The sequence below is a fragment of the Salarias fasciatus genome, chromosome 3, assembly GCF_902148845.1.
Source record: "Salarias fasciatus chromosome 3, fSalaFa1.1, whole genome shotgun sequence".
NCBI classification, from domain to species: Eukaryota; Metazoa; Chordata; class Actinopteri; order Blenniiformes; family Blenniidae; genus Salarias; species Salarias fasciatus.
Genome location: NC_043747.1, coordinates 13,185,476 through 13,204,283, shown reverse-complemented (window position 1 = coordinate 13,204,283; position 18,808 = coordinate 13,185,476). Strand labels below are relative to the sequence as shown.

General features: G+C 43.5%; 1 protein-coding gene across 4 annotated transcripts in view; it reads left to right on the top strand.

Moving 5' to 3' along the window:
* The window catches only part of kcnip4a (potassium voltage-gated channel interacting protein 4a), a 78,401-nt gene that overhangs the window by 53,165 nt on the left and 6,428 nt on the right, over positions 1-18,808 (top strand). For all 4 annotated transcript variants that reach the window (XM_030121129.1, XM_030121144.1, XM_030121136.1 and 1 more), the window contains exon 2: positions 16,156-16,280. In XM_030121129.1, the coding sequence (XP_029976989.1) occupies positions 16,156-16,280 (125 nt within the window). The remainder of the gene's footprint in view (positions 1-16,155; positions 16,281-18,808) is intronic.

Sequence of the window (18,808 nt, the reverse complement as noted above, 5' to 3'; positions counted from 1 at the left end):
CCTTGCTGACAGATGTGTGACGTGTTGCCAATATATAGTTACTGTTCTGTTTCTGTTTTCTTGACCAATAAGCCAAATTAATGAACTTATTTCAGTATTTATCTGTTGAGTGGAATATTTCAGCTCATTAGTAGCTTAGGGAAATAATAGTGTGACTTTAAAAATGACTGTATTCAGCAGGAAAATATCTACTTCTGACTTTTCAAAAGAAAAGTTCCTTGAGATCTTAAAAAAGAGGCAATTTTTGAGAAGTTTTTTTTTGTGTGTGTGTGACTCAATTCAACAGTATTCTAACAGAATTCTGAAACCTTGATGTGTTCATATCTCCATTGTGCAGTCGGCTGAAGGATAATGCGGTGTGTATAGTGTGTTTAGAGTCTCATTAAATAAAGTAGAGCAGGAGGGGAAGTGGGCCCAGCTCAAGATCAGCCCATCCATCAGACGCCTGCTCAGTAAACTCACCTTATCTCCTAATTAGAATAATTAGTCGCAAGTCTGCTGAACTGTAAACATATTCAAAGAGCATCGGGAGTAAACAGAGAACCTCTGGATGTGTAGCAGTGGGTATGGCTGGGAAACGCTGGCCTGGCACGACCTCTGAGAGGCGTTTAGATGAAGAACAGAGGCGGAGGCGTCTGCGTATTAGCCGTCATTTCAAAGGGGCGTCGCGGCGCAACAGTTTACGCTCCCGGCTCGCCGGCGGCGGGTTGCCCTCCCCGTCTCCCCCGGGTTTCCAGACGCAGCCCGACGCGACATTGATTATTTGCCACGGTGAGATGATCCAGACGTCACGGCCGGCACGCCGCGCTCCGCTCGCCTGTTGATGGGATCTGGATTCTGAGCAGGTGTCTGGGAGACAAACTGCTCCCTGAATATCTCAGTTTGCGAGAATCCGATACAGGTATTGATGCTTCGCATGAGAGGGGGGCAGACTGGGAGAGAGGGTCATGTTGCTCCGAATTTGCTTGAAAATAAAATAATTAATTTAATGGGTAACTAAAAGTCCTTTCTGCCTGTTTTTACTGTAAATTTCCTTATTACTCGCACAGTAATATATGCTTTTTTTTTTTTTTTTTCCTGGAGCCTAACCTGACATAAATGGCTTGCCTCATCAATTGTTAGTCGAGAAGAAAAAACTTCATTTGTCGCAGCTTTTCCATGACCTTTATGTCAAGTTTGGTATTTTTTTCACTCCCTCTTTAAAAAAAAAAAATCAGTCATTGAAACATTACATTGCTTAAAAACCTTGAATTGTAGAGCTACGGATCTGGTTTGTTATCTCAAGTGGAAGCTGGTTCTCAATTGATCCACCTGGATAAACAAGGTTTATTAACATTAAAGCATTAACATTAAATTCAGTTTGTCACAACCTCTGGCCACAAACTGACTTGTCCTTTTTGTTCATTTTGCTTGATTTAAATCCTTTACATGCCGGTGACATTCGTATCAATAAATAATAGTATTAAAAAAAAAAAAAAGCTTCTGCTGTCACACTGCATACAACACACATTTAAAGTAGCTCAACACTAAAAAAATCCACCAGTTTTCTTTACTTCAGCTCGTTTTCCAACAATGAAAGATGAATAAACTCCTAAGTTGTGATTTTGTTAGAACAGAAGAAGACTAATCGTCTCTACTAATGAATGAAGTTATTTAAGATGGAAATTTGTCTTCCATACGTGTTAAATGAAGTAAATGAAGCCAGTTTCTTTTTCATCCTTCAAAGCTGAATAGTGTTCCTGTATAGTATTCAACCTGCAGCTATGAGTTTCTCCATTCATTGGTCTTTTGTTTCACTTCAGGCGAGTCAAAATGACCCTGTGAGCAAAGAAAATGTTTAAAGAACCCAAATGACGCAACCGTTTTCACATTGGCCAAACAATGTAGACCTGACAACTCATTCAGCTCAAGTCGGAGAAGTGAATGACGTTGCTGGGATTTGATCACAAGTCGATCTTTCTTATCAAGTCGCTTCATTTTTATACAGCTGTAAAGACTCGGTGGCAGCTGTCACCCTCTGCTTCAACTCTGAGCCATTTCCACCATTTTTTTTTTTTTTTCCTTTTATTATTTCCCGAGAACTCTCCAGAGAACAGCTTTTTCAAAAAGTGCACGCTCTGCTTAACGTTCATGCAGCTGGACATGTTCACAGCTGGAAGCTGCCCAGTGCGATCACATCCCGGCGCTGACGGCCACCTGAGCTGCTCCACTGGGACTGCAGCGGCGGGGGTGGGGGGGGGGGTGGGGTGAGGGGATTGTAGGCTTCTACAAAAGCTTCCATGTGGTTTATGCTGAGGGAGTTTTCTCAGCTGGACTTCAGATTTGAGCAGAGGATGTTCCAGTCACAGCCAGCGTGAGCAGGGAGCATGCCCTGGATCTGTTTGACGCCGCTCTGCTGTGACTATATAGATTCAGCTCGCGGGTTGTAAGGATTTCATGTTTGCCCATACTGTAGAAAAATAACAAGATGGTTGCATCAAGCATCACCTTTATATCTTTCTATGAATGGAGCTGAACTGGAATGGGAGCGTACTCTTGCCATCGATCGCAGGTCTGATGTCCGATGGTAGGGGTAAATTATGATGTAACATGAACTCCTGTTCTTGCAAATGTTTTGTTTCTTTTATCTACTTATACATTCACAAGTGTCATTTTTATTGACTGTATCACAGCAGAAAATAAAAAAAAGCTTTTTGAGCACCTTTACTCACATTTCTCACAAACATGTACATTTCTACTTTAGACGCATTCGGCGCATTAGAGCAAACTGCTGAGCGAAGCCTCGCAGGGTGCGGACTAATCAGTATGTCACACGATGATAAATTATTCTCAGGCGAACAAAACAGCACCTCCAACCTCTCAGGCCCCCCCCAACCCCCCCAACCCCCCGACACACATACATGCATCCACAAGTGCACGATTTCTCTGTAATGCTGCGTCAATTTGGACCAGGCGTTCGCCGTTATCAGCCCACAGCGTGGAGAGTGTCTCGGCGCTGATATTCATCTCACAGGCTTCTCTTGTTCTTCGCGTCCTTGATAGGAATTTACGGCCCGGCAGCAGAGAGATTTATGTCGGGACTGACCTGCGCCTGTTGTCTGCTGCAGATGGTCTGTTTTCATTTTATTGGACAATGTTGTGGTGTATCCGCTATAATTAACGTCTCCTGAATGCGTCTGGGCTGCATGAGACAGAGGTGAAGCAGAAGTGTACTTGAGAAACGACTCAAAGTTAATTTCCGTAAAACCAAAAAGCGAGTTATCAGACGGGACACGGTGACCTGAAGTGTATATCATCATTTTGTTTGTAACCTTTACTTCAATAACTTCTGTCGTCATTCTGGAAGTTTCAGAGAGAGGAGTTCTACTATCCTAATTCTGAAGAGAGTGCTTCTGAAGAGGGCTGAAGCAGACTGAAAATAGGTTGAATCCAGACAGATGTGTGTGATCTACGGGCGCTTTGTCTCAGTTCGGGACTTGAAGAACCCTTTTTGAGAGCGATGGAGTTGAGTTGAGGGCTTTCAGACTGACTGTCTCTTGTAAATGTCTCGTCTGTAAGTGTAGATTAGAATTGGGTGGGCTCACATGATAAGGTGATTTTTATTGTATAAGTAGCAAAATGAAGAATTACATTAGCTTTAAAGAAAAAAAAACATGCTGAGACATGCTGAACGTAGGTTTAGTATCATCCAACGGTAAATGGTTCGGTGTTAAAACACCCGGAGCAGTTTGAACACCGGACAGAAAATCCCTGTTGATTTTCTGTGATACAAAACCATGAGTGACCTTTCTGCTATTGTTTGCTGGCATTTATCTGTGATCTAGCAGTTCTGACGTCTCCTGTCATTGATTATCACATCATCTGGGCGTAAATCTGGCCCGCATGCAGGAGTGTCACAGCTGTGTTTTACAGTCCAAGACTAACGCCGTTGGTCACCGTCTTCATTATCGGCGCAGGCGTTGCAAATTGTTTAAAGTCGTCAGCCAACGGGGGATGTGGGCTCCTGTGAAAGACTGAAACATTATTCTTCATTTTGTTAAGTGCATTTTTTTTTACCCAAACACACACACACACACACACACACCGCTCTATGGGTGCGGTATAAATTGTGCAGCATCTTTATGGAATTGTTTCTTTGAGTCACACATCCATCATCGGAGTTGAGTCAGCAGAAGTGTTTAGCATCTTTTTTCATCATTTCAGACGGTGGCATTTACAGTCTGTTGAGTAAACGAATCTGACGGCGATTCGAACGAGGGGGGAAGAAGCATTTAAGAGATTAAAATAGGGAAACAATGAGAGAGTCGGAGGTGGACAAGTGAGAAATGCAGTCGGAGCGGCTTCCCTGCTACCTGTAACTGTTCATCTTCTTACCAAATCCATTCATGTGGACAACAGCCAACTGCCCCAATTAGCCTCTGGCTATTTTCCCCACAATGCCTTTCTGGAGGAGTCGTTTGATTGACTTAACCTTTGCCTGGAGTTGCAGGTCCCCGTGATGCGTTTCAATGCAGAAAGGGCACCGAAGAAGGAGCGTATTGGAAGTAACGGGACGCCGCCTGTCAATTCCAGTCAGGGAGGCAAAGAACAAGCATCACTCGAGCAATCAGTCAACGATAAAAACATCACCGATAATAAACTGTGATAGAGGCATGGGGATGATTACAGTGCTTAAAGGCCATGTGGACAAGGAAGCACGAGGCGGCCCGTAGTCCCAAAGATGCACTTAATTAAATGACCTGCATAACGCAGCGTTAGTGGAGGCATGCAATATTATGTACGCTATCTCTACAGAACACGATCCTTATGTAACTCATCAGCAACATGCTTGCTGAGCTTTATGAGATTCATTAATTCGTGCAGCGTGCTGCAGCGGTTTGACGGCGCAGGTTCGGAGGCTTTTAATAAAGGGAAGTAGCTCGGATGCCGTTGAAAAAATTAGGTCTTTCATAAACCTTCATCCCTCTGTAGACCTTTGAAGCTGCGTATGTGGCGCTTCTTTTTTCAATCAAGGCTGCATAAACCATTGTGCTCAATCAGCACGTTCAGCGGCTTTAATTAGCCAGCAAAAAATGAATAATCATGTTGCCACATGAATCCTGCAACAATATCACATATTAAAGCCAGGAACATGGGCTTACATGCATAATGCAGGAGTTCTTTACCAACCTCACAGCTAATTGTAAATTCTGTGTTTTATTCCCCTGTGGATCCAGTGCACCAGTCTTTAAAGTACCTTTTAATTCCATATTATATGAATTCTTCTTTTTTTTTCTTCCCTTTGTTTCACACTTGGCAACCAACTGCAAGAGACTGATAGAAGCTGAAGTTTCATGATGAAAGACGAGTGGCTGAGTGTAGATATCTAACTTCAGTGGAGTGCACTAATGCAAAGAGTACTGGGAAAATGAGATAGAAAATGCTAAATTGCACCTAGACCGAAGAGATCCGCTCACACAAAGACGCGCGTTCTTTCTTGAAACCATTTTTTGCTGTGCAGGGATACGTTTTAATTTGCATAGCCCGCTTAAAATATCATACATCATCAGTTAGGAAGCCGGCGAAACTGCTAAATTATACACCGAGTCCCAGAGCATGAAATAGGTTCCCGTTTCTGAAAACCTCGTGATTTACATCGGAAAATAAACAAATAATGGATAAACACATGAAAGAAACATCATAAACACAAATAATACCCCTCGTTTTGACGATGTTGCCTGCGGATTCAGTTCATACATCATGCTGTCACATCACTGGCAAACATGTTTTCATCGCAGTAATGGGAAAAGCGTAAAAAGTTGGTTGTTAAATAAAATAAACGGCAAGTAAAAAGATAATCAATATTCCGAATCGTTTAAGTTTTTCCTCTCGAACGCCGCATCGCTCCACTTTGAAAGTCAATCTGTTTGTCTCTGCGCGGAGGAAATTAGATGCAAGTTCAAAAGGTTGTGTTTGGATCCAAGACTGTTTATGTGAAATACAAACACTCGACCGTCTTGTCAGAATAATCCGTTCAATTCACTCCATCCCATTAATGCGATTTTCTGAGGGACTTGTAGCGTCGGGGCAAGATTTTCTGTCAGCAGCTGGAGTCAGGATGACTCACTTGAAAGTGAGTCATAAATGCTCTCTCCTCTTTGGGCATCCTTTTCCTGACATGAAAGCTTTGAATTTTTGTGCTAAAGTGTGATAAAATTCCTTCTCTCTCCTTTTTTTTTTTTCCTAAAATGATTGGAGTAGAAAGAGCGAAGGACCTCTTCTTCTGTTGTGCCTGCTCGCTTTTCTCAGAGACGCACCATTATTGGAGCACTTGCCAATGACAAATCATTACAATTAAAGGCAGGGACGGCTCTTTTTCCCCAACCCAGATCCCAATAAATGGCTCCACCCGCTGATGGTGTGTCATTATGGCCGGGGAGGCTTTGTGCTCCGAGTCCTCAGCCCGCCAATCTGTGCAAGTCGCTCACACGACTTCAGCTTCAAAACCAAGTGTTAACATCCCGATCGAAGCTCTGTCATTCATAATCGATGTTGCTTCAAGTAAATGTGACGACTGGTGCATGAGGCGACTTACTAATTGCAGAAAATTGTGCAGATAATTAAAAAAGAAGGGCTCATGTATTATTTTGCATTCTTTCAGTAGTTTGCTAGTCGTTGTCTGTTGATCCTGAGTTTATACCAGATGGTCTACGCACCGTCAATTCCACGCTGGAGTGACTCGTCAGACGTTCTGATCAATTTGCTCCAACAACTGCACAAACCAGCAAAACCGTAACTTGATATCTTGGAAGAGGCGATTCGTTGCACTTGCTAGCGCCTGCTCATCTGTCTTTTTTTTATTAGTAAAATCACTTTACATAGTTTCATTCATGGTTTATTGTATTTAGTTTGCATTTGGTCCTGCAATAATGCCCCTTCTATCCAATTCAATTCAATCCATCTTTATTTATAAAGCACTTAAAACAATCACAGGGACACAAAGTGCTGTACGCTGAAATAAATATCACAGTGGAAACTTCTTCAGCAACAGGAGCATGCCCTCCTAACCCATCGCTTTGCAAAGGTGGGATGTCAATAGCTTGATTATATTGTGATATATGTATATATTGAAGTGCCAACCCATCTTCTAGTGCTGGCACGGAGCGGCGAAAACAACGCTGGCCAATCGAAGTTATGTAATGGCAATTCTGAAGGGAATCGTCGAGGCTTCAGTTCATTTGGCCGTTCACACAGATCTATTCCCAGCCCCCCTTTTGGACTCACATGTATTGAGCCATTGGCAGAAAAGTGTGTAAATAGATGTTGCGTCCCAAACTGAGCGAGTCCGTGCCTCAGCAAAAAAGATTTAAAAGTGTAAAACTGAGTGTTTTCATTTCAGGCTGCTGGGCAGAAATATGGTCTCCGGATTTCTCAGTCTGGTTTGCTTCCAAGTCCGACTGAGCACCAAGCGTGGCTTCCGATTTGACTCATTCTTAAGTGAATTTCATTGTCATTTTTTCCTGGCTGCCAAAAGGAACTTCAGACTTTTATTAAATAACAGCGATGACATATCGCTCCGCCCGACTCCAGCCTCAGAGCTCATTTGTATTTGGGCCCACCAAATGGGAATAAATAGCAGATCGGTATCTACCTCCCTTATCGCACATCTGATTTATCCAATACAAAATAAGGCTTTTTCATTACACAGCGGGCACTGTGTTTGAATTACTTTCAATCTACTGGCTTGGATCTGCAGATCTAACACTTGCAAAAGCAGAATTGTAATCAGCAGATGTCCACTGTTGGCAGCTCTGTTGGCTTACAACGTTATCGAGCATACAAAATATTTGCTGTAGCAAAAAGGACTTTCATAACCTTTCACAAGCCACGGCAGAGGAGCTGTGTGTTGAATCTTTGTTTGCAGATAAATCGAGAAAATGCAGCGTTGCACATACTGCTGAATTCCCCTGATAACTCATATCAGGTGGCACTTTTTTAGACGGCTGACTGCTATTTTTTGAGCGCGATCCGGTTCACGTAGTGTCATCCGCTTCTTTCCGAGTTCAGTTTCCCGCCGGATTCAAATGCACTCTGAATCCATCCTGCGTCGACTCAGAAAATTAAAGAGCAAGCAAAGAGCCGGAAACCCGGACCTCACGATGCTGAACCCACAGTATCACTCACTGCCTCCCAGTTTAAGCAGAGTTGTGGTTCGAACTGTGTGAAAGCCTCCCTCTGAGTACAGAGGAAGGCATCGCTTTTCTAAATCTCTCATGCTTTAATTTCCTTTCCTCTGATATCTTTCCATGAACTCGAGCTCTGATCTCAATGTAAACACACTGTATGTAAATATTACATCAATGCGGCCTCATTATTCTGACCATCTGAGGCAGAGGGGTCATGTGTAAAGCTGATGTTTTCTCTTGATACGAATCACAAAATATCAACATAGTCAAAGCTTTTTAAAAATGTTTTCAGTTTGTTGACGTGCCGACTCGTAGTATTGTAATAACTGGTTTAACTTCCGACGAGCAAATTGCTTCAGCATCCCTGTTCTTGGAGGGAATTGTGCCAAGCGTGCCAGCAGGACGCCCCATCCGCTTGCCCTCCTCTCCCGCCTCTCTGGGTGTAATTTCAGCTAATTGCTAGCTGCCTGCGGTCCGTCACACTCCTCCCCGTTCAAGCTCAATAACAACACACAGCTTTGGGACCTCAACTCTGGAACGAAGTGTTGAAGTCAACCAGTGCTGAGCTTAAAAAAATAGCCTCCTATCCCCTGGCTCTGGCTGATTAGATTAGATTTAACTGGGCCAAAAAAGAAACGCATGACAGTATGACCTTCTGCTAATGCTCCGTTGGATGCTAACACCGAGCTGACCTTTACAAAGTTCAAATTTAAAATCGAAATCGGTATTGACCAGCTGACATAGCAGATGACCGGTGATGTAGCTTCAGCTTAATTATCATGAATTGATATCAATACGCCAGCCGCACAGTGGTGTAGCGGTTAGCAGCCCAGTCAAGGATCTTTATGGCTGAAGCTGTTCTGCAGACTCAGGTTTCCTCTGAAAAATGGAAACATGCACGACTCTGTGTAGGCTGGGATGTGAGTGTGTGTGGTTGTCTGTGTAGCACGCGACAAAAAGATGGCTTTATATTTTAAGATTCAAGTGAATTAAGTAGTTTTTATATCCACTCTGCAGATGCGGTGAAGTTGTGTTTTCGTTTTTTCTGTTTAAATCCTTCTTGCTGAAAGAGCCAGCGTTCGTCCGATGTTGACTTTGATACCATCTGTCTGGCCGTCTGCAGGCGACAGCTTAAGGTGTTAAGAGATTAACACCTGGGAACCGCTGACTTTAATACCTGGTGCGAGGGCTGCAAACATGCGAAATTAGTCTTTCCGTAGCATTTCACGCTAAATGGATCTGTCGCGGGATATTGCTATTAGTGTCAATAATGTGAATGTTCATTACCGTAAGTGGCTCTCTCATAAAACAAACCCTCTGTTAAATACTTCCAGTCCTCGTAGACTCATTTAGAATTTAGAACTCGAGCAAAAGTTCCCACAATACCTCATTAATGTCAAGTCTTCGCTTCCCTGTCCCTCCACTTCAGGGTCGTACAAACACAAACGCATGGCTCCAAGCCTTTTGTAACTCGCCGAGTGCTATTTCGGATTTAGCACCAGTGAACTACAATCAGATTGTATCAGTGAAGTAATCCAACTTTCTGCAGGGATGAATTACTTCTGAACTAGAAAGCTATTTGAACCGCGACCAAAGAGTCACATTAAAATGAAGAAAGAGGGGGCCGGCGACTCTGGGGTCCCGCTGCCAGATAAAAATCACTCGCAGAAGAGACTTTCAACATCCCAGAAAATGACTACTGATTATAATATGCCTGAAGAAATGATAAGATCTCGCTGTAACCCAGGAGTTTAAATTCCAATTTGGACATCAGTGCCAAGCCTGAGACTCGCTCTCGTGTGTGTCGCTCATGCTGGTGGTGGAGTGTCGCCCACACCTGATGTGTGACTTACATTCTTTGTCCATAAATGGATCGACGTAGACACAGTGCAGCCTTGTGATGAACTTGATAGCTTCCATTAGCTGGTTAGTTACTATATTTTACTTTATTTTTCTCTCTGTTGTGTTGCCAGGAGTCGAGCGAAGCTATATTAGGAGTGAGCGTCGAGTTCGGTTCATTCAGAAATCTCCGACTCAATGCTAAAACTTCGGTTCCCTGTCTTAACCTACTTCTCACAAAGCCACCTCTGCATCAGCTTTTCCATTATTCAGAGGGTTTTACACTTTACCTGCGTGGAAACATTCGCATTTAGCGAAACCGAGAAAGGTCGCTGACACTAATTCAATTAGACTAAGTTTGCCATTAACCGTAACCCAGAGCCACTGTCCGAGCGGCCGTGGTCAGAGGCGACCGGGCCACGATTAGAGCCGCACATCCGCCGTGCCGCCGGCCGTAACACTATCTTAAGTGTGACTGTCAGAAGATAAGTTGTGCTCCCTTTGAGCCATGGCCTACTTTAGGGAGCCGGAGCCCCGCCTTCTTGGCGCCACAGCGCCGAAGAAACAACGAGGAGGTGGATACCAAACTGTCTAAAATCTCCTCAAAAGCAAGATTGTAGTGAAATACCCCTCAATCAATCATTTCAACTTCATTTATGCAGGTATGTGCATTCCAAGCCTGAGATCTTGTTAGGATTAAACAAAAAAAGGAGGAGAAAGAGGCGTTTAAAAGAGGAAAAAGTGCACAAAATTGAAAATGATGCATCAAATAAAATAAAAAAAGAAACTCGAAAGTAGCTAAGTAAAATTAATTAACTCAATAAAATGAACCATTCTTTAATGAAAAGACCAGATGTTAAACCTCAGAAGCAGCTGCACTTTTTTTTTTTTTTTTTTTTTTTTTTTTGTGTAGCCTCGTAAAATAACAAATACCATCAGGCGGAAATGATGAACTATCTTGGTCAATTTCACACAGATTAGACTCTGACTCCCCCATTTAAAGATACGTTTAATAATTTTAATTTTGAATCTGGCTCTGAGTGAGGGTTTTTTTTTTTTTTTTTTTTTTTTTTGCACACTATATTAAAATGTGGCCCCTCGGGCCGTCATTAGCCGATCTGCAGCAACGTTCTGTACGCGCTCGCTCTCGACACAGCGGCGAAGCAGCCAGCTCAGCAGGGACGCTCGTCAAACTGTGTGCTTCAGCACAACCGTTGACCTACAATATATTGATTCCAATCAGCTGTGCGTGCTCGATGAATATAGTTTAGTTGGTACCCATAAAGGGTGATCAATTATTTATTAACCGCTTTCTTGTTGAGGGGGATTTTATGGATTTTATGATTCAAGGCTAGTACAGTTTCACCCTGCAGCTCGTCCTCACCTCTGAGGCAAATTATAAATTAACACACCTTGAGGGGGTGTAGTTAAGCCACGGCGGACCATCTCATTTTGGTGTGATACGGTAGTTTTGTGTTCATTTCTCAGGGTTTTAAGTATTTTTGGGCTCATCGGTGCAGAATACGGTGTGCAGTGGAGGATTTAACGGCTGTAGTTCACAGAGCCGGTTACACTGCGTCCTGTAGTAATCACATTTCGCGGGGACGTTTTCTCTGTTTATGACCCTCGTAAGGCATTCTGTCACACTCCCTTGTTTCGGTGCTGGGAAGAAAGGCAAAAGCGGCTTTTGTTTGTCGGAGGTGACTGTGAATTACATTTCTGATGAGCTGTTCAGGCAGCTGTCGCTCCAGACACCGTTGAGGTCAGTCTCGTTTCTTTCCAGGAAGGCAAAAGTCTGGCATGAGTGTGTATGTGTGCATGAACTGCTGAAATTGATTGGACTTCATATCGTCGATTGGTTTTAATACACTCGGTTCTTCAGGACAAAAAGCGCCCATTTTTCAATTAAAGCGATACGACTCAATGACGATCTTTTGGTCTTTATTGGAAGGAGCGGCGGGGGGGAAACAGCACCAGCAGCGCTCGGCATGATCGCCGTCCCACCAGGCGTCACATCTATTCTGTCATCAAAACAAAAGGGCAAACGTTAATCGGACCGCCGCGGCTGCTTGTTCTTTTCCGGGCTGATTAATCATTGTGTCACTCAGCTTTATTCCACTTTGGAGATCAGCGTCTCCTGCTGTCGTTTCGGTTCACCGATCGTGCTTTCAGTGCAGAAAATCCGACTTTTCCAGGTGTGACACCGCACTAGTCAGGAAATAAAAAAAGATCCTGAATAAAAGACCAATCCAATTTTACAAGGCCCAAATTTAGAAAAGGGTCTTTGCAGATTAAATATCTGTTTTATTAAGACATGGATTTTATCTTCTAAAATTAAGATAATAAAAACACAGAAAATATGCTCCCTGGTTATATGTGGTGTTTAATCAAGTTTATAGTCTTCAGTGTCCTCACACTGCTCTTCATGCTCTGGTTTCACCTGCTTCTCCCCTTAAAAGGTTTCATCTCGGCTCCCATTCGACACATTTTAGAGCCGTTGAACTTCCCGTAAACAACATCTGGTTAGTTATTCGAGACGTTTATCACTCTGTGTTCAGTATCTTCATCCCGTTTCTTCAGCAGGAAACACGTTTCGAGATCTATTTCATTGAAGAATAATAGACCAACGTGGCGTGTACATCGTAACCTCAGGGCTGCACGAAGCCCAACAGCGCTGCTCACTGTTGACCTCTCTCGGTACTTCCCATAAAGCCCTCAAGACGAAATGTGTCAGCATCAAAAGCAATATCCATGCAGTTCGACCTCAGCGACGTCTCTAATGAGAAGGGAAGCCAAATGTCAGGGAGGTAACAGGAACAGATGACAGCTCCATCCTCTAAATCTCCCCGTTATTGTGTGCTACGGAGGGTGATATGAAGAAGTCCTGGGCAGATTAACAGTGTCTGACACCGCAGAGACGTTTGCTTTCCGCGCAGTCACGTTGGTCTTTATGAGAAATGCCACATCTGAACTAAAAGCTTTTAACCATCTGCTCTGTGGTTTGGCTGAAGTCAATGATCTCATGCTTTCGACTAAGTTTATTGATGCTGTGGGGTTTTTGTTTTTCTCCTTGCATTAACATTATGCACATAAAGTATTGGGAAAAATGCATGTGCTGAAAAATACCATCTAAATGTATCAACCTATTGAAGCACAGATTGTTGTTTTCCAGACAGTTCCTCGCACAACCTCCGTGTTTCCAGCCCGGGTTGCAGATTTATGTGGGTTTTTTATTGGGTGATGTAATTGTCCCTGCTCCACCTCTTTATGGGAGCTCCGTCCAGCTCTCATCAGCTGTCCCGATCGCCGGGCAGCTGGCTGTAAACACGCCGTGGGCTCCGCCTCTAATGTCACATTTACCTGCCGGAGCAGGTCTGTCATTAACTGAACGTTGCCGGATTGACGGATGAGTTGCGGCGGTCCGGGACTTGTCGCCGCTCCCACAGCTGCGATCAAACGCCACACTAAATTTTTCAGAATAGCCTGGAGTCGGAAGGGAAAACAGTCTAGCAAGGCTGTGGACCTTTAACTGGACGTACTCCGTACTCACAGAAAGGTGCATGATTTGGATTTTGCTTCAGAGTTTTTTTCTTTTTTTTCTTTTTTTTTTTTAACTGAGAAAAAGATTGCTTGGTTGTGTGTGAGAGGAGATATTAACTTACTCCCTGACGTGACACACTCGCTCCGTATCGTCTTCGCAGCCTGCCTCTCACTCTGATGACCTACAATGTGAAGGAGACTCATTCATAAGTAATGTAGCCCAGTGAACTCCTGTCCTCTGACTTGCTTAGGCAGGTTTGAACCGATACAGTAAAGCAGAGGACTCCGTTCCTTTTCAGCTCTAATGTCGTCACTTCGATCGAATTCGGATTTCCAGCCAAGCCTTGGGCCGTGCATTCCCAGTTCGTGCAAGTTTTCCTGCAGATAATCTGTGCTGAAAGGCAGAAGTTGGAGCTCAGAGCCGAGGATGCTGGTTGCGTAATCAATGGGTTTTGGCTGTGTACACCTCACGTCTCTGAAGAGAAGAAAAGCACAGAAAATAGTCGGATAATTTATCCCAATTTACACAGAAGGCCTTTGTTGGATGGAGGCAAATTAATATTTTTCCATTTACCAGTTGGCTTTTCATAAAGTAAAATTAAAAAAAAAAACCCTCACATAGAAAAATACAGCAAAGATGAATGAAATGAAGCTGATCAGAAGTCTGGAAATTATGTTTCTGCCTGAGTTGCGTAACTTACCCTTGGATGTTCGTCAATGTTGAACATCAATAATTCAAAGTTAAACACAGTGGATACATATTTAAGCACAATCTAATAAGAACCAGCCCCACAAATCTCCCATAATTCCAGAACACACAGATAATACTGTTCTATTGTGTAACACAGAAGTTTTAATTTAACTTAGACATCTCAGTTTAAGGTATCCTCCAAATGGAGCAGCACTGATCCAGCAGATAGTGATCTTTGTGTTTTTGTTTTTGTTTTTTAAAATCATGCAGACGACTAATTCATGCAACAACTTGTGTTTTATTTGAGGTTTGAGATGCGGCAGCATCAAGACTCAGCATTATACTGAATGGTTTTTCTCATATTTTGCTTGTTGCCTTGACAGACATCAGAAGAACACGACAAGGAGCATCTATGAGAAAATAAAGGAAACGTGCTTCTTTTTTTTCTTCATTGGAGAAAAAAAAATGCACCTATAGATCTGCTTTGATGCTGCAACCTGAAAAGAAACATCTGGAAGCACAAAACACTTCTCTCCACTCACCATTTACACCAGTTCCATGTTTGCAAGGAGTTTTTTTTTTTTTTTTCTACTGTGCGCGCCTCTGAAATGACTGAAAAGTCTTCCTAGCAACATTCTGCATGCTTCCCATCGACATGTTAACATTGTATGATATGTATATCAGCCTGGGTGCATCACCGCAGAGCAGCTGCTCTGGTTGTCATCAACAGCCATGCCCTCATTAAGTAATTCCTTAGATTTTTATATTTGCCAGACTTCCTCTAAGGGTGTCTGGCGCAGCGTTGAACTTAATTTAAAATACTCCAAAAATACCGCGGTGCTGTCCTGAAGAACCGAAGAGCTGGGCGAACTCAGATAGACCCCCGCCTTCCTGCATGTCCACTTCCCCCCAGAATGTGCCGAGGCTGTTAGTCACCTAGGTAACCACGAGACCTAACGCTGTATTTCCCAGGTTACCCTCAGATTGTCCACAAGCGAGGGGTGAGAGCTCGGCTCATGAGGCTCTTTCCATGCTCCACAGCCAAAAAGCCATCCTCCAGTAATCAAAGCAAGTGGCTCCTTCAAGCCTCTCTTCCTCTCTCTTTCTCTTTCTCTCTTTTTTTTTTTCTTGTTGTTCTGTGACTTTTCCTGGTATTCGGGCTTCTGCCGGACCGACACTTCAGCTGCAGGATGTATTTCTTGAAGATGTGTTTTTGTAATACAGCCGAAAAGACAACGCTTCTGTTTTATTTTCCTTTATGATCCATCGGATAAAATTACCTGCGGAGAAACCGTGTTTTGCTGCGAAGCAGCAGGTTAATTGTGGTCTATTAGGTTTGGTCTTTTGGCTGCGGGCCACAATGAGGAACCTTGAAGCTAATGAGGCACACAGACAATGTGTCACACTTCAGGTATATCAGAGGACCTAGGCCGAGCGGCGCGCCGCGGCGAGGACGCCGCGGTCGGCGGCGCTGCCCAGACAGCATCTGCCATCATTACAGACCCATTAAAACATTTCGCAGGGTTCAGCGGCCCTCTTTCACAGAGAGCCTCTCTGCTGCAACAACTTGTTGTGTTCTGGGGTCTCAATAACACTAATTACTCCGCTACAATATGATTTTTCTTTTTTTTTTTTTTTGGTAGTAAAGAAGAAAAGGGCATTCAGATATTTCTTTGGCTTTGTGGATCAAATAATAGAACCTGATGTAATGAGACGAAGGAGAACTTTGATTCACTTGAATAGATTTTCTGACAACGCGGTGCCATTTCATGTCAAAATGTTGGATTCTGACATTTTACAATAGAGTTGACTAAAAAAGCTAATTTTCAGGGACTCTCACCAGCATCTGTTCATACGTGACCTTCTCCCTCCTCCTCCTCCTCCTCCTCCTCCTCCTCCTCCTCCTCCTCCTCTCTGCAGACAGCGTTGAAGATGAGCTGGAACTATCTGCAGTCCGCCACCGCCCCGAGGGCCTGGAGCAGCTCGAAGCTCAGACACGTTTCTCCCGTAAGGAGCTGCAGATCCTTTATCGCGGCTTCAAAAACGTAAGTGGCGAGGCCATTGTGCTTCCTCATCACCATAGAGAATATAGACTCCCCCTCCTCCTCCTCCTCCTCCTCCTCCTCCTCCTCCTCTCTTCTCTCTCTGCTGTCTATGAAAATCCATCGACTCTCTGAATATCATTTCTATGCTGATCCAGCTGCATCTTGTTAAAAAAAAAAACAAATCATACTCACGACAGAAAATGCTGAGTCTCTGCTCGCGGTTCTATGCGGCGGCGAGAATCAGGTCACACCTCAAACTGGCGGCTGAGGAGCGATCCGGGTCAGAGTCCTGGAGAGCAGCCCGGATGAAAACCAACTAACTTCATTGTCACCTCTGGTGTGAGGCGTAATGAGACGACCCAGAATTAACTCAACCCAAATTGTCTGGCTTGCGAGAGTCCTGTGACGGAGGAATTCCCATGAGGCTTCACTTTCCTGTTGAGTCTCTGCAATGGCTGCCCATTAGTCCACTTCCACCGGAGACAGAGCGAGAGGTAAAAAGTCCTCTAATGAGGCCTTTAATTTGTGTCGCACACTGCCGGATTCGCTTCAACGCACAGGGAGTCAAATGCCTTCTGTTTTTTTTTTTTTTTTGTGAACAGAGTTTGTATCATATAAGCTGATCAGAATCCCTCCGTCAGTGCTGGAGTTATTTGTTTGGTCCAGTCTGGGATCTCTAAAGTACTGCAAGAATGGTTTTAGAGAAATGCAATTTAGACATTTTAGAGTCAATGGTTTCAAAGATAAAGGAGTATTTTGTTTTTTTCTTCATGTTGTTGATGCTAAAGTCCAAACTGAACACGGAGAATTAGCTAATAGGAAGATCGGCTTCGGTCCGGTTTGTTTATTTGCCGGGGTCAAACGGCTCGGGTTTGTTTTTTGCCCCCCCCCCCCCCCCCCCCCCCCCCCCCCGCCGGAGTGACTTTGACGGAGCGGAGGAGAGTTTTAAGGAGCAGCCAGACTAATAGGAGTTGGCACGGCTCCTGCGACGAGAGGCTTGGCCTTTCTGTCCTTGGTGTCTGGAGCTTTGCGACAAATCAAATTCCTCTAATTCAAGTGGCAGGGTGCGGTCATTCTTCTCTTTACAGCAAACCTCAACAGGTGGGGCAAAGTGGAGCGCCGCCTTAAATCCAGCAAATCTAAAAACCTTAGAATAAGATGACCTGGTTTATGGAGTTTTTGAGCAAAGGTCACCTTGAAATTATGAAATAATGGCTTGTTCCATAAATCCCTTGAGGAAATAACACAATATTGTCCTCACGTCTCACTAAATCTAGAGGCTTTTCACAGTTCACGCTCTGTGCACTGGCTCATGCATCAGATTAAGATCTCACCCTTTCTTTTCTGTCAGGGACGGTGCTTCTGTTCGCAGGTTTGTTTCGCTCCTTACACAGATTACTGCTGCGCGGCTTCGCCCGGTTCTTTGAATAGAAATTTCACGCCTGACCGGTTTTGCATTTTCGCAGATTGAATTTGTGATTTTATTATCATGGATGAGCTCATTTTACAAGGGTATCAAATGAATACAAATACGTTTTCTGATCTCTCGCTCCACCTGATCAGAATGGCGCCGGATAACGTGCAGGAGCCAACATCCAAGCATGGACGAAACCCCACACCATTGTTATTCCTACTGGAATTTGCCCAATATTATATTTTTGATCTAGAAGTGCAGGAAAGAGTACATTCATAGATCTGTTTTTCTGGGAATTAGATAAAAATTGCTAAAAGAAATTAAAATATGAATTGAAATGTGAGCGTGAATTCATCAACAGTTTTCTCAGCGCCTTGACAGAAATGGGCTGTGTGACGATCAAGTCTGTGAAGTTTTGCCTTTTTAACCTGAAAAGATCAAAGTTTACCCCGAGGGAGCCTCAAGTCAGAGCATGACTGTTTCTCCGAACTTTAAATTGAATTGTGAGGCGGTGGATTGTAAGACTCCCCGGCTTCAGTCTCGGCGGAGGAATCGCCGTCGCGAGACTCAAAAGCATTTGATTACGATCTGATGGGAGTGTAGGACTCGATTGAAAAATCACCAACACTCGAGGTGAAATTGTGTTTAACTATCCACCACCTCACGTATTTCCACGCACGACCTCGCCGCCCGGTTGTTTGTTGAGACTCGACCCTTTGCTTTAATGAAGCGCTAATTAACAGCAGAGAACAAACTAGTGCTGTCTGCTTAAAACCAACACTGTTCAGTGGTTTTCTCCCAAAATAACTCTGCAGCGTCCGAAGGGATATTTAGATTATGTGATTAAACTCAATTAAACTTCAAAATATGAGGAATATTCTTCAGTTTTTTTTCTAATTGTCACGATAAGCTATGCACAAAATTCAAGGACATTTTTCCATATCTCTAGAAAATACGTTTTATCACTTTTTATGCATAGCTTAGTCAGGAAAATTCATTACGTCAGCGTTATTAGCCCATTAAATATCTTTGATTTTTAAAATATTCAGATCCCTTTACTTTATATTCCTGGAAATAGACTTCATTTTCACTGAAGACGAAAAAAAATATTACC